The following is a 16,636-nucleotide window of genomic DNA, read 5'->3' on the forward strand; positions in this document are numbered from 1 at the left end:
CTAGCACATCCCTTTGACCGGATTCTGAGCTCGGCTGCACCTCCCAGGACCACGTCCAACAAGGACTCTCAAGAGTCACTCCCGCATTTACCCATACACCATTCACTTCAACTAATACCGTTGAAGTAATAATAGTAGTAATAACTAATTCTCACTGCGGGACAAGGGTTGAAGTACGACTAAATTAATGATCACTTAATTATCCTGTGCTATGTACCTCAATCTTTAGAGAACTTGCCCAGAATGTGTATGACCCCGAGTTATCCCCAGAGTTGAGTTAGGGAAACTAACTTCATAGTTGTCCTGCTTGGACTGTGTGAAAATAAAGAGTACACGACTTTCCACGGTAATAAAATAGAGAGAATTGAGGAAATTCTAGTTTGAGTCAAAGTGAACTCGCTCCTGTCGCCAAGCCTTGCTTATTTTCTTTCTTGGGGCGGCACACCGCCTACATTCATGCCCACTGCCATGCCTCCTCCATCCCCCATCTCTCCAGGCACATAACACTTCTTCAACGTAGGTCAGTTCTTTCTAATGCTGGAGAATGTGGGGGTTTATTCATGAGATGTTGAGATGTATAGGATGTTGGGGGAGGGGCGTTATTCGCCAGAGAAGAATGCTCGGACATGGGTTTAGGCCAATAGAAAGTCTTTATTAGCTGGCTGGTAACTACACTGGGTGCTTAAGATTTCAATGCAGCCTGGAGCCTTTCTCAGGGCGAGATTTTACGCACAAAAAAAAAAAAAAAAAAAAAAAAGTCCTGGGTTGACATACTTGAGTTAACAAGAACAGTTAGCCAGAAGCAGAACCACAAAAGCCAAAAAGCAAGGTTAGAACATTTTCCAGAGCTGTGGGCTTTGATGGATTAGGTCTTTGTTTTAGTTTTGGCAGGTGCTGTCTATGTGCTGAGTTTTACAGCTCGAATGGTACATCCACCATTGAGTTAGTCTTTCAGCCTACTAAGATCTGGGGTCCTGTTACAGGGTTTTGCTTGTTTGCTTCTTTGCTTGTTTAATTCTTCCAAGGTGATGAAGTTGACTGCAAAAAACAGCAGGAGGAAGGTTGCCGGAGGAAATTCCATACTGTGATTGCGGTGATACAGGGTTGCCAGTATCCACCAAAATTCACTGAACTCTGTGAACAAAACAAACCTTTAAAAAGCGTGAAGGTAATTGTGCATGCCTTTAATCCCAAGCACATGGGAGGCAGAGGCAGGCTCTGAGTTTGAGGCCACCCTGGTCTACAGAGCAAGTTCCAGGATGGCCAGGGCTACCCTGAGAAACCCTATTTCAAAAAAACAAGCCAACAAACAAAAACGGTATGCAGGACGAAAAAAACCGCATTCACAGTACCATGTATGTCCCTTGTGTGAAGTTCTCATGGTCACAATCAGCAAAGTCAGCGACTATGGTAGAAGTCTATCGAGGGACTGGAGCAGGCTTTGTGGGGAATGTAGAGAGCAATATAGGGAAGAGTTGGTGATGGAAGGAAGGCTGGTGCTAAGCCCTGCTCCTCCACCATAAATTGTAGGAGCGGCGGCGAAGTAAAGATGGCACCGACAGCCAGCCCCGTCTGAATGGGAATAACTTACCGCGCATGCGCAGGCTTGTCCCCTGTCAGGGCAGCTGTATGATAATGAGGTGAATCTGGCGCCCTCCTGTTGTGAACAACAGTACTGCGCATGCGTGGGGTTTTGTACCTGATGTCAGTCTGGCTGGGGCGGTACTATGCTAATGAAGTTCATGCCGCGCCAATCTCTGGAGGACAAGTAGCTGGATGACTCGTGCCCCACCAATCCCTGAAAGAATATTAGCATACTGCTGTGTATATAAGGCGAGCGGCTTTGCGGCTGGGCGCCGTAACATTTGAAGCTGTAACACTTGGAGCTGTAACACTCTTGGAGCTGTAACACTTAGGGCTGGCTGCTGCCGCCGCCGCCTCCCTATATCAAGAATGAAGGTGTCCTGCAGTAAAGGCTGTTGAGAAGAATCCAACCCTGTTGCATCTTCCTTGCCGGCCAAGGTGGGCGCGACAAGTGGTGGCCCGTAAGGTGAACCGAGGACATCCTCGTGGATCTCAGAACTCCGCATTGTCGGAAAGTTCCCGGATAAGGGAGGTAAGATAAATAAAGTTCTCTGGAGGTAAGCAGAGACAATAAAAGCCTTGGTATAGAGGCGGAAAGGTTTGGGAACTACGGCAATGTTGTTTCCAATTGATCCTTTGTGGGTAGGGCTTGTAATTTTGTTTCTTTTCTTCTTTGTGTGGGATAGAGAAGCCACAGAGGGCAAGCTTAAGCCCGGACCAAAACCTCTTTGGCGAACGGTCCCTGCCTGCTTAGAGGATAAACGATGTGAGGATGATGAGGCTGATCTCGAGGAAGAGGCTGCTCAGTGTGAGAGGGAGAGACTAGGCAAGAAAGCAGTTATACCAACAGCACCTCCGTATAACCTTCAATATAAAAGCATGGTGAAGCCAGCAGGGGCTGCTTCCTTTTGCCCAGAGGTGTGGAAAGAGATGGAATTAAGTTTTCCAGTGTTTCTGGATGCTAACGGGCATAGATATCATGAACCCATTGACTTTAAGACTATGAAGCAATTGGCAGAATCAGTCAGAACCTATGGGGTCAGTGCAGCTTTTGTTATGGCTCAAGTTGAGGCTGTTGCTAGGTATTGCCTCACCCCTGGGGATTGGGGAAGTCTGGCTAAAGCCTGCCTCTCCTCAGGTCAATACTTAGATTGGAAATCTTATCTTTTTGAATACGCTAATACTCAGGCCGCCATTAATCTGGCCTCAGGAGTAGACCCTCAGAGACATTGGGACACTGACATGCTATTGGGTCTAGGGAGATTCGCTCTGGACCAGACTGATTATCCAGAACAAGTTTATAGCCAAATTAATGAAATAGCCATCAAGGCATGGAAAGCACTGCCTAATAGGGGCGCAGTCTCCAGGAACCTTACCAAGGTTCTGCAAGGGCCCACGGAGCTGTTTTCAGACTTTGTAGCCCGTATGGTAGAGACCGCTACCAAGATCTTCGGAGACCCTGATACAGCCATGCCTCTCATTAAGCAGCTGGTGTATGAGCAATGTACAAAAGAATGTAGGACTGCTATAACCCCATACAAACATAAAGGTTTAGAAATTTGGATGAAAGTCTGCAGGGAACTGGGAGGACCATTGACTAATGCTGGCCTAGCGGCAGCTGTGATACAGTTAGGGAAAACCGCCACCACGGATACCTGTTTCAAATGTGGCCGTAAAGGGCATTATCGAAGACAGTGTCCTGAAAGGAGTAAGGGGAGAATTAGCGATAGACCCAAGCAGCCTGGACTATGTCCACGGTGTAAGAAGGGAAATCACTGGGCAAATGAGTGTCGATCTGTGAAGGACTTGGATGGCCGACCCCTATCGACAGGATATGGTGGTGCACGGCCAAAAAACGGACAACGGGGCCCACGTCCCCAGGGCCCTCAAATATATGGGGCTCTGCAGGGCGATCCTAAGAATCCTTTGCTACAATTTTTTATTGAACATCCAGTGATCTTTCCTAAGGTCACTGCCTCAGAGCCTTTGTCTGGAGCGTTAGATATTTATACAGATGGCTCCAAAACAGGTGTAGGTGCCTATATGGTTGATTCTCAAGAACCAGTCTTAATTCAATACAGTCCAGGCACCCCCCAAATTACAGAATGTAAAATTGTATTGGAAGTTTTTAAAAGATTTCATGATTCTTTTAATTTAATTTCTGACTCTGCTTATGTAGTTAATGCTGTGCGCTCACTTGAAATTGCAGGGCCAATTCGGTCGACTAGTACCGTATGTCAAATTCTTTTAGAATTACAAAAATTGATTTGGGCCAGAAAAAATAAATTTTTCATACAACATATTCAAGCCCATACTAATTTGCCTGGTCCCATGACCAGTAATAACGCCCTGGTGGATGCTAGTACTCGTAGAGAGTTTACTTTTCATGCTGCTCTGGTTGATCTCGCTAGAGAATTTCATCAAAAGTTTCATGTTCCTGCCTTTACTCTTCAACAAAACTTTAAAATCTCTAGAGCTACAGCCCATGATGTGGTGTTACGTTGCCAGAATTGTATTCAATTTCACCACCCTCCTCATGTGGGGATTAACCCTCGTGGTCTGATCCCGCTAAAACTTTGGCAGATGGATGTCACACACATATCTCAATTTGGAAATTTAAAATATGCTCATGTTTCTGTTGATACCTGTTCCAGTATTATACACGCTACTCTGATGACTGGTGAAAAGGCTCATAATGCCATTAGTCACTGCTTAGAGGCATGGGCGGCCTGGGGAAAGCCTGATAGTCTCAAGACAGACAACTGGCCTGCCTACACAGCCAAGTCCTTTCAGACATTTTGCCAGACAATGCAGGTCGTTCATACTACAGGATTACCATACAATCCCCAGGGTCAAGGAATTGTGGAAAGAGCACATCGTACCTTAAAAGAGCTTATACAAAAACAAAACGAGGGAATCGCCAGCAGCCGAACACCAAAAGAACAACTTTCTTTAGCTCTTTTTACTCTAAATTTCTTAATTTTGGATGCGCATGGCTGCTCTGCCGCAGATCGCCATGCTGCTACTACACCTATAATTAATGCAGAAGTAAAGCAGAAGGATGTCTTAACTGATGAATGGTGTGGCCCAGATCCCGTGATTTCGAGATCTAGGGGAGCGATTTGTGTTTTTCCACAGAATCAAGAAAATCCAATTTGGGTACCTGAGCGCTTGAGTCGAAAATTACCTTCTGCTCTTCCTGAAGATGAGACTACAAACCCTACTATTACTACTGGGAATGGTAATGCTGATGCAGATTGCTGTTCTCAACAGCACTAGGCTGGACCCCATCACAATTGAAGACTTTACCTCATGGGTTACCAATGCTTTCTCCTTTTTTAAGGAGTGGGCGGGCATGTTTGCCTGGGGAGCTATTGTCCTCCTGGGATGCGGAGTATGTCTCTGGCTTATTGGCCATTTAAAAAGGGAACATGCCAGACACAAAGCGGTTGTTTACCAGGCTATGACCACCATTGACAATGGTGCTTCTCCCAATATATGGCTGGCCTCTTTGAAGAGTTCGCCCTAGATCATTTTTGTCACAGTCATGTGGGGTCATTGTATCCAGGGACGGGCAACTTTCCTCGAGCTCGGACCAACCTAAGACACGGGGCCCGGTGGCGATAGGGTGACCCAGCGACAGGTAAGGCCGAGTCATCGTAAGGAACGACCTAAGACAGGAGCAATGACAAGGTTGACGTGACACCCAGATCTAGACCAGTCATTTTATTAAACAAAAAAGGGGGAAATGTAGGGAGCGGCGCGGCGAAGTAAAGATGGCACCGACAGCCAGCCCCGTCTGAATGGGAATAACTTACCGCGCATGTGCAGGCTTGTCCCCTGTCAGGGCAGCTGTATGATAATGAGGTGAATCTGGCGCCCTCCTGTGGTGAACAACAGTACTGTGCATGCGTGGGGTTTTGTACCTGACGTCAGTCTGGCTGGGGCGGTACTATGCTAATGGAAGTTCATGCTGCGCCAATCTCTGGAGGACAAGTAGCTGGGATGACAGTGGGGTGACTCGTGCCCCACCAATCCCTGAAAGAATATTAGCATACTGTTGTGTATATAAGGTGAGCGGCTTTGCTGCTCAGTGTGGTAACATTTGAAGCTGTAACACTCTTGGAGCTGTAACACTTAGGGCTGGCTGCTGCCGCTGCAGCCTCCCTGTATCAAGAATGAAGGTGTCCTGCAGTAAAGGCTGTTGAGAAGAATCCAACCGTGTTGCGTCTTCCTTGCCGGCCGAGGTGGGCGCGACAATAAATAGGCAATATATCGTGTAAAAAGATGTAAGCCTGGGAGTTGGATTTAGCTCAGTGGTAGAGTGCTTGCCTAGGAAGCACAAGGCCCTGGGTTCCGTCCCCAGCTCCAAAAAAAAAGAACCAAAAAAAAAAAAAAAAGATGTAAGCCTGTTACTCTCCCTTCCCCCTAATGCCTGGTTGTCACTGTTCTGCCCCTGTCTTTATGAATCTGAACTAGCTTATACTTCAAGGTACACCGTCACAGTAGAGGAGCCAAGGCAGCAGTAGCTAGGGCGAGCTGGTCGCATCATATCCACAATCAGGAAGCATGGAGTGATGGAGGCATGTGCTACTCAGCTTCCTTTCTCTGTCTTAAACAGGAAAGGAATCCTGGGAGAGCTGGAATCCTGGGAGACCTGGCCAGTTTTCCCACTTCAGTGAAGACACTCCCCCCCAGGCATGTCCCAGGCCCAATTCCCAGGAGGTCCTGTCACTAAAATGAACCATCACTCTAGGCAAGCACCGTACCACCTGGCCTACATCTCCAACTCCCCATAGTTTATTTATCCATTCATTTATCAACGCATAGTTGATTGCTTCAGACTTTCTGGACTTTCAATATTTTTCCTTATTTTTAAAAGCTTTTAAAGCCTGGTGCCTTTAATCCAATCGCTTGGGGGGGGGGGGGACAGAGGCAGGCGGATCTCTGTGAATTTGAGGCCAGCCTGGTCTACAGAGTAAGTTCCAGGACATCCAGAGCTATTAACAGAAGATCCTGTCTCAAAATAAATAAAGGATAAACAAAGGATTTTTTTTTTAATTTTAGTATATGTGGGAGGTGCTACAGCATAGGTATGGAAGTCAAAGGCAATTCACAGAGTTCAGTTCTCCCTTTCCAAAAGGGATCCCAAAGACCAAACTCAGTTCATCAAGTTTACTGATTGGGCCACCTCATTAACACCACACACACACACACACACACACACACACACACACACACTGGTCTAGCATGCATGAGGCCCAAGATCCAATCCTCAGTATGCAATACGTAAGTAAACAAAGAATGAATGGTGCATGGTTGTTTAAAAATGTTTAAAGGGTGACTCTTCCAATTCTCTGAGGGCATTCTCAAGTGAGGCAACTAACTTATCCACTTTTCAAAAGTTAACCTCTGGGGTTGGGGATTTAGCTCAGTGGTAGAGCGATTGCTTAGGAAGCGCAAGGCCCTGGGTTCGGTCCCCAGCTCCGAAAAAAAGAACCAAAAAAAAAAAAAAAAGTTAACCTCTGCCAGGTAAGGTAGCGCACGCCTGTAATCCCAGCATCCAGGAGCCAGAGGCGCGAGGGCCACACATTCTAGACCAGCCTAGCTGCATGGAAATACCTGTCTCAAAAAAATAAAACAGGGTTGGGGATTTAGCTCAGTGGTAGAGCACTTGCCTAGCAAGCGCAAGGCCCTAGGTTCGGGCCCCAGCTCCGAAAAAAATAAATAATACAAAGCAAAAAGCACCTCAGGGTTACTGTTGCTGTGATGAAACACCACAACCAAAAGCAACTTGGGCAGGAAAGGGTTTATTTGGCTCCACTTGTGGAATTGATGTGGCCCCTGTTCATCATCAAAGGAAGTCAGGACAGGAACTCACACAGGGCAGGAACCTGGAGGCAGGAGCTGATGCAGAGGCCATGAAAGGGTGCTGCTTACTGGCTTGCTTTCTCTGGCTTGCTCATCCTGCTTGCCTATAGAACCCAGGACCACCAGCCCAGGGATGGTGCTACCCACAATTGGCTGGTCCCTTTCCCCATCAATTCCCCATCAATCACTAATTAAGAAAGTACCCTACTCCAGCAGTCTGGAGCTTGTGGAAGCTCTGCCCCAAATGCTCTGTCTGAGATAAAGAATGGTTCCTAGTCTAGATTGGACTTCCTTGAAAAACCTCCATGGTCCATGCTGCCACCGCCGCTAGGAGCCATGTTGCTATATATGGCCCATGCTACAGCTAGGGGCTGTGCTGGTGTCTGTGGTCCTGTGCTGCCCCTGCAGGCCACGCTGATGCTCATAGACTGTGTTGCTACCAGAGGCCATGTTGGCATCGGTGATCTGTGTCGCCACCAGGGACTGTGTAGATGTCCGTGGTCCTTGTTGCCACCCAGGACCATGTTGCAGTCCATTTTCTGTGCTGCAGCTGGAGTGGATGTGGATGTCCATGGTCTGTGCTGCCACCAAGGGCCATGTTAATGTCTGTGGTCCTTAATGACACCAAGGACCATGTTGATCTCCATGATCCATGCTGGGGTCACGATCCATGCGGGGACCATCGTCCATGCAGTCGCTGGAGGAACCATGCGGAAGTCCATGATCTGTGCTGCTGCTGACTCTTATGGACAAGGGAGCTTCTTCTGCAGAGGTATCAATGCTACCGGACCCATCGTTGAAAATGAGAGACAATTGAAGGCTTCTGCAACATCCATTCTTCCTCTCTCCCCAAAAAAAGAAACAGTCTAGACAGAAGGCTACTAAAGAGAGTCCTTTAAAATCGTGATAAAGATATTGCTGAAGCGTAGCTCTTTGTTTTTGACGGCTTCTGGTGGGGTGATGGGCAAGGACTCACTTATCTATAAGGTGCTGGCCACTGGAGTTTGACCATGTTCCAATGAATCTATGGGCAACACAAATTGTACTTGGTGTATTGAGAGTGGGGAGAGAGAGGGAGGGTAGAACTGGGAGGAATGGGAAGTGAGTGTGGTCAGGGGTCATTTTTTGAAATTCCCAAGTAATCAATAAAAATATTTTGTTGGGGGGCTGGGGATTTAGCTCAGTGGTAGAGCGCTTACCTAGGAAGCACAAGGCCCTGGGTTCGGTCCCCAGCTCCGAAAAAAAGAACAAAAAAAATATTTTGTTGGGGGGGGGGCTGGAGAGATAGCTCAGTGGTTGAGAGCACTGACTGCTCTTCCAGAGGTCCTGAGTTCAATTCCCAGCAACCACATGGTGTCTCACAACCATCTGTAATGGGATCTGATGCCCTCTTCCGGTGTGTCTGAAGACAGCTACAGTGTACTCATATAAATAAATAAATAAATAAATAAAATAGTTTCTTTAACAATATTGAAAACAAGCAAGCAAATATCATACAGGCTTTCCTTTCTTTTCTTTTCTTTTTTTTTTAAAGATTGATTGATTGCTTATAAGTACACTGTAGCTGTCTTCAGACACACCAGAAGAGGGCATCGGACCCCATTACAGATGGTTGTGAGCCACCATGTGGTTGCTGGGATTTGAACTCAGGACCTCTGGAAGAGCAGTCAGTGCTCTTAACCACTGAGCCAAGTCTCCAACCCCAGGCTTTTCTTTCTTACATCTCAGTTTTGTGGAGGTATTTTCTTTCTTTCCTTTTTTATTTGTTTTTTGTTTGTTTTTCTTTTTGAAACAGGATTTCTCTGTGTAGTCTTGGCTATCCTGGAACACTCTGTAGACCAGGCTGGCCTCAAATTCAGATATCCACCTGTAGAAGCATTTTCTTAATTGAGGTCCCTTCCTCTCAGGTGATTTTAGCTAGTGTCAAGTTGACATTAAGTTATCCAGCATATTTAGCAAGCTAGTATCTAACTTTACAGATTAGGGCCACTTAACCAACATTAAGAAGTCCATCAAGAGCTGGGGAGATTGTTCTGTTTGTAAAGTACTCACCATGCAAGCACAAGAACGTGAGATTGATTCTTGTAAAAAGCTAGATGTGGTGGTGTCCTCTTGTAATCCCAGCACTGGGGAGGTGGAGACAGGAGAAACCCTGGGGTTTGCTGGTCAGCCATTCAAAACAAATCGGTGAGCACCCAAGTCCCACTGAGAGATTCTGTCTCAAAAAAAAAGTGGGGGATGCAGTGATGGCTCAGCAGTTAGGAGCACTGACTGCCCTTCCCAAGGTCATGAGATCAAATGCCAGCAACCACATGGTGGTTCACAACCATCTGTAATGGGATCTGGTGTGTCTGAAGATAGCTACAGTGTACTCATATACATAAAATAAATAAATCTTTGGGATGGAGAGATGGCCTAGTGGTTAAGAGCACTGACTGCTCTTCCCAAGGTCCTGAGTTCAATTCTCAGCAACCACATGGTGGCTCACAACCATCTGTAATGGAATCTGATGCCCTCTTCTGGTGTGTCTGAAGACAGCTACAGTATCTGAAGACAGCTACTCATACATGATATAAATAAATAAATCTTTAAAAAAAAATAAATAAAGTTGATGGCTCCTGAGGAATGATAGGAATGTTCTCTGGCCCCCCCACCCACACACAAATAATCAAAGCACAAAAATAAGCAGAAAGTCCCACCCCGTGGTCAAATGCACTTCCTGACAAGCCTGGTGACCTGGGTTGGATCCCTAAGACCACTGTGGCAGAAGGTTCTCATTCCTTCATACTTACACTAATAATAAATAAGCAAGTATATTCTGAGTTATTTTTTTTTTGCTGTTGTTCTTGTGTTTGTTTTTTTTCAGACAGGGTTTCTCTATGTAGCCCTGGCTGTCCTATATCCAGCTTCTGTAGGCCAGGCTGGCCTCAAACTCAGAGATCCACCTGCCTCTGCCCCTGAGTGCTGGAATTAAAAGCATAAGCCACCACCACCTGACTAAAATATAATTTTTAAAGTAAATCGAATATGTGGGCAGCCTCTGCAGACGTACTGACAGTCCCCTGGAGTGACTAGGAAAGTGCACAGTAATCTGTTTGCCTTGTCTCCACGTTATAGATAATTTTTTTTTTTTTTGCAGTCTCCCCCATGATGAGAGCAGGTAGCCTACAGCATTGGCTGTTTTCTTTCAGGGGGCACCCAGAAGTGTTCGATGGGCGAGGTACTGCTGAGGCCCTACATCACTCGGCTGCCATGAGGGTGTCAGGAGATGGTACTTGCAAGGCTGCAGGCCAGAGAGCCTGACACACAGTGGGCCCTTAAGACATAGGAGAAGTTATTGTTATGCGATAGCAGGGCGGGGGTGGGGAGCTGGTTATGAATCAGAGGAGTGGGTGGCCATGCCTCCTGTTATGGAGGGGACTGAGGCAGGGGCCTGGGGCCTTGCCCCTCTGTGCCATAATGTTGGGGGAACTAATTTTTCTTCTGAGGAGTTTCCACGGGTTCCTGGCTTCTTCTGGCACCATAGGGGCCATCTTGGCTTGGTTGATAAGCTTTAAGCCCGTCTTGTTTGCCTTCCTCCTCCTCCTCCTGCTGCTCAGCAACTGGCTGGTCAAACAGGAGAACAGCTGGGCTCTCTCCCCACCCCAGGTGAGCAAGAGGTCACTTAGCTCGAACTAAGGGTTATGGGACTCTCAAGGCTGCACTGACAGGGTGGCTCAGAGAAGGTTAGTGGGGCCTAAGGATGAGGGGTCAGGCTGAAGAATTTTAAGACTCTGAGCTAAGGCCTTTCTCTGTGGTCTCCTCTTGGGTGGTGGTGGACAAATTCCTTCACTAACTGACGGAGCTGTGAAATGGGAACCATACTAGACTCTCCCACACTGTGGTCCTTCGTGTTTCAGCAACACAGTCAACTATTTCAAATGAAAAAAAAAACCTTTAAATTGATATACATGGGCACACACACACACACACACACACACACACACACACACACACACACGAAATAGAATAATGTAGACATCAGAAATGGAGACATTCTGTCAGCCAGTTTTTTTTTTTACTATAACCTCTGTATATGTATATGTATGTGTGTGAACATGTGTGTGTGTGTGTGTGTGTGTGTGTGTGTGTGCACGCATAAGTGTATAGATGTATGTATAAGGGTTTTTTTTGGCTCATGGTTTTAGATGTTCTGGCTCAGGACTGGGTGAACCTGAAGTAGAAATTTCCACTTCATGGATCCATCGCTTCTGACACTCTGGCAAGTGGGTTGTGGGGTAGAGAGGGTAAAACTGAGCACACATGGCCAGGACGTGAAAAGGAGCTTTGGAAAACAAACCAGGACAGGGTTCCATGAGCCCCTTTGAAGGCACGCCAGCAAGATCCCCTCTCTACCAGTTCTGGAGTACACCAGGCCTGAGCCTTTGATTTAATTTATGGGCCTTTGGGGGACATTCGGCACCCTCACTGTGGCAGATATCTTTTTTTTTTTTTTTTTTTTTTGGTTCTTTTTTTCGGAGCTGGTGTGGCAGATATCTTATCCTGGGAAGTCTTGGAAAACAAGGACACCTCAGGATGGGATGGATCTTGGTGGTGCGTGCATAAGTATGTGTGCCCATGAGTGTGTGGGGGGGGCATTGATAAGCAGTTTCTCTCACTTTTACATAGGAAATGCTAGTTATCACTTTCTACCCCATTTGCCATAATCTAGACTACTTCCAGATGTTGCCAGATGTTACCTGGAGAGAGCAAAATAGCTTCCTATTAAAAAGAAACAAAAAAAATTGGAGAAATGGTCCACCCTTTAAGAGCCCTGGTTGTGGGGCTGGGGATTTAGCTCAGTGGTAGAGCGCTTACCTAGGAAGCGCAAGGCCCTGGGTTCGGTCCCCAGCTCCGAAAAAAAAGAACCAAAAAAAAAAAAAAAAAAAAAAAAGAGCCCTGGTTGTTCTTGCAGAGGACCTAGGTTCAGTTCCCAGCACCCACACGGTGGCTCGCGACTGTCTGTAAGGAGATCTGATGACCTCTTCCAGCCTCTGCCTGCACTGCCTCCACACGTTACACAGACACACACGCAGGCCAAACCACCCGTACACAGAAAATAAAGATAATTTGGGACTGGAGTGACATCTCAGTAATTAAGAGCACTTGCCGTTCGGTCCCCAGCTCCGAAAAAAAGAACCAAAAAAAAAAAAAAAAAAGCACTTGCCGCTCTTGCAGGGGACCTGAGTTCAGTTCCCAGCACCTACATAGTAGCTCACAATTGCTTGTAACTCCAGTTGCAGGGGTCTAATGCCCTCTTCTGGTTTCCACAGACACCCATATGATGGCTCAGCCATCTGTAATTTCTAGTTCCACAGACACAACTCACCATCTGTCTTTCCAGTTCCGGAGGATCCAATGCTCTCTCCCAATCTCCTTTGGGCATCGCATGCAGAGGCACACATACATACAGGGAAAAACAGTCATAATCATAAAGTAAATAAGTCTAAATCTAAAAATAGAAATACTTTTTAAAAATTAAAAAAAGCAACCGAAGGCTAGGGATATGCCCCACTAGGCAAAGCACTTGCTGGGCAGATGAGGGGACTGGAATTGGATATCCAGTACCCCCATTAAAAGCAGGGTTGGCCTAGTGATCCGCCTGTAATCCTAGACTGTAAGAGGTGGAGACAGGATCTGCAGAATAGGCTGGCTAACCAGGCTAGTCAAAGTGGTGAGCTCTGGGTTCAGGGAGAACCCTAGCCCAGAGCCTCTCCACACACGAATACACACGTGCTCAATGCTCACACACATTCTAGCAGGAAAACACTCACATACACCATACACACAGACGTTTGCAAAGAAAAAAGCATTAACGCACTAAATACCTAGGTCAGGACTATAACAGAGGAAGTGATATTTGGGGGAAGGGAACCCCGGGGAAGAAGAGATGTGCACAGAAATGTCGATTATATTCGTGAAATTTCCTTCCTCCCTCTGCCCTCCCCTTTCCCTCTTCCCCCTCCTTTTCTTCTCCCTCCCTCCCTCTCAGCCATAGAGTTGTGTTCCAAGAACTTCATCTACTTTGCTAAATTGAGATGGGAAACATAGGAATTTGGCAGGGCATTCACCATTTTTCCCCCACAACTTTTTCCGTGGTTTATTGAGGAAGGGTCTCGTGTAGCCCAGGCTGACCCTCAACTCACTGTGTACTCAAGCAAGTTTCCATTTCCTGAGTTCTGGGATTGCAGGTGTGTGCACCACAACCAAATTCATGCTCGGCTGAAGTTCAAATCCAGGACTTCAGCCACGCCAAGAAAATGGTTCAACAACTGAGCTAGAACCCAGCCTGAAATGATTTCTTTTTTTTTTTTTTTTTTTGGTTCTTTTTTTCGGAGCTGGGGACCGAACCCAGGGCCTTGCGCTTCCTAGGTAAGCGCTCTACCACTGAGCTAAATCCCCAGCCCCTCTGAAATGATTTCTTAAGACCACCAGTTTGGGCTGGTAAGATGGCCCAGTGGGTAACGGCACTTGCCACCAAGACTGATAGCCTAAGTTAGAACTGACTTAAACAGACATATACTAGATAGATAGATAGATAGATAGATAGATAGATAGATAGATAGACAGACAGACAGATAGACAGATAGTTGATAGATAGATAGATATGAAAATGTGTAGTTTTTAAGACCAGCAGTTTGTAGCTGAATCTAAAGGGGAAAGTGTTACGATAAGCAGGGGTGGGGGCACAGGAGGAACTGTGAAGATCAAATTCTGAGTCTGTCTAGAGAGCACTGACGTGCTGCATTTTGAGGTTTTGCCGATCCTGACAAAATGCTCAGAGTGAATATCGATTATAACAATTATCTCCTTCCACCATGTGGGCCCTGGGGTTGAGACTCATGTCTGACTTGGTGGCAAGAATCTTTACCCACTGAACCATCTTACCAACCGACAGGGCTGTATGCCTGCTGCAGCCAGCAGATCATGCCTATGAAACAAAGACACTGGTGGGTCTTAGAAGTTTGGGGAAGGGGTATTGGCTGGGGGTGGTGGTGAGAGAGTGACTGTCCCTCACCGGACACCAACTCTCCCAACCATGAACTATGCCAAAGATGCTCTCCCCTTGCCGGAGGGCCTGAGGAGGATTGAAAGGATGGCCCGGAGGGCTGGGAGTGCAGCTTAATTGGTAAAGCCTAGCACATACAAGCCCTGGGAGTCTGATTCCCAACACCAGGTAAACTAGACGTAGTGTGCACGGGTAATTCCAGCACTGGAGAGGTAGAGGCAGGAGGATCAGGAGTTCAGGTCATTTTGGCTACATAGTGAGTTACAGGCTAGCCTGAGCTACAGGAGATAATGTCTCAAAGATTTTTTAATTAAAAATGTATCTGGCCCAGAGCAGTTATCCTGTGTTGGAAGGGATTACCATGACGAATGACTCTTCTCTTCTAATGGGGATCCTAGGAGGAGGCAGAAACAACCATGGCTCCAGAGGTCCATCCCAACAAGGAAGCACTGGAGAAAATGAATGCTTGCTTGGCCCTCCAGAATAAGGTCCTTGAACGGCTGTTGCTCAGTGAGATGAAGCTGAAGGCCTTGGAAAACCAGATGTTCATCATATGGAATAAGTTAAATCGACGCCGGTGGAACAGCGGACAGCGGAACTTCTCCAGGAGGCGGCGCCGGTCAAGAAGGAACGACTCGGCGTTTTCCACCGTATCTAAATGTACTACCATTACCCCCACCGAATGTAACTGAGATGGGCTAGCCTCTGCTGATTCGATCTTGACCCAGTGTATGAGTTTGGTTTTGTTGTTGCTGCTGGGGACTTTATAAAGAACAAGAGCTTTGTTTAGTTCGCAGCACTGCAGGTCTTAGAGCGTGTGATGCTGGCAGTGACACTTTGTGAGGACTTCAAAGAGGAGAGTACTATATTGTGAGTGTGTGTGTGTGTGTGTGTGTGTGTGTGTGTGAGAGAGAGAGAGAGAGAGAGAGAGAGAGAGAGAGAGAGAGAGAGAGAGGCAGATAGACAGACATCACTTGGTGAGAAAGGAAGGAAAAGAGCGTGAAAAGCCCGTGCTGCTTTGTAACAACCTCTCCTGCATGAGAGAGAGACGTAGCTCAGCGGCAGAACACTTGCCTAGGATGTACAAAGTCTCGAGTACGATCTTCACTATTTCAAAAACCAAAGAAATCAAAACGACATTCTCTGGCTCACCAGGTTAAGGTACTTCTCACCAAATTCCCCGGACAACCTGGGTTCAATTCCTAGAAGCCACATGGTTGGGGGAGAGATCGGACTCCTGTAAATTGTCTTCTAACCTCCACACTTCTCATGGACACACACGCGCACACACACACACACACACACATACACACACACACACACACACACACACACACACGAACTCATAAATGAAATGAAAACAGTATATACCCTTTTCTTGAGGTCCCAAATTGTTGCCGTAGTGATAAAAACACCATGATTAAAAACAACTTGGGGAGGAAAAGCTTTATTTGATTTACAAGTCACATCATCAAGGGAAGCCAGAGCAGGGACTCTAGGCAGGAATCTGCTCAAGAGCTGAAGCAGAGACCATGGAGGAACACGGCTGACTGGCTCGTGGTCAGCCATCTTTTTTTTTTTTTTTCTTTTGAGTCTCACTATACAGACGCAACTGTCCTGAAACTCAATCTGTAGACCAGGTAGGTTCCAAACTCTCTGCCTCCTGAGTGCTGGGATTAAAGGGTGTGCCCCCACATCCAGCCCTCAGCTACCATTTTATGAAGCTCGGGCCCCCATGCCCAGAGACGCTACCACCCAGAGTAACCATGGCCCTCCTGAGTCAGTTAGCAATCAAGGAAAACACCCATGGACCAATCTGGTAGAGGCAATTCTTTACCTGAGGTTCTCTCTCCCCAGGTGTGATAATGACAACCAAGATTAGACACTGCTCTTGCTAATGGCCTGGGTCCTGCTCCCAGCACACATACCAAACATCTCACAACCGTCTGCAACCCCGGCTCCAGGGAACCCTTTTCTGGTCTCCATGGAAACCTGCATACAGCGGGGCACACATACTCACTCAGGCATAAACATAAATTTAAAGGAGAACTATTAAAATCTCATTACGGTTATTTATGTGTGTACACACTTACTGAGGGTCAAACTCGGCGTCTGCCTGGACCCGAGGACCCA

At 46.8% G+C, this 16,636-nt stretch overlaps 1 protein-coding gene and 1 long non-coding RNA gene across 2 annotated transcripts in view; one reads left to right on the top strand and one right to left on the bottom strand.

The window, feature by feature from the left end:
- Window positions 1–5,840: 5,840 nt before the first annotated feature.
- LOC120103012 (uncharacterized) overlaps window positions 5,841–16,636 on the bottom strand; it is a 34,518-nt gene continuing 23,722 nt past the window's right edge. The window contains exons 5-6 of the long non-coding RNA XR_010066690.1: window positions 9,508–9,670; window positions 5,841–8,479 (exon numbers count right to left, since the gene is read on the bottom strand). This is a non-coding gene — a long non-coding RNA (uncharacterized LOC120103012). The remainder of the gene's footprint in view (window positions 8,480–9,507; window positions 9,671–16,636) is intronic.
- On the top strand, window positions 10,850–15,283 carry Tex46 (testis expressed 46). The gene is made up of 2 exons (NM_001399372.1): window positions 10,850–11,103; window positions 14,902–15,283. The coding sequence occupies exons 1-2, from the start codon at window positions 10,915–10,917 to the stop codon at window positions 15,193–15,195; spliced, it is 483 nt and encodes a 160-aa protein (NP_001386301.1). The 5' UTR covers window positions 10,850–10,914; the 3' UTR covers window positions 15,196–15,283.

This window comes from Rattus norvegicus, chromosome 5, assembly GCF_036323735.1.
Source record: "Rattus norvegicus strain BN/NHsdMcwi chromosome 5, GRCr8, whole genome shotgun sequence".
Classification (NCBI taxonomy): Eukaryota; Metazoa; Chordata; class Mammalia; order Rodentia; family Muridae; genus Rattus; species Rattus norvegicus.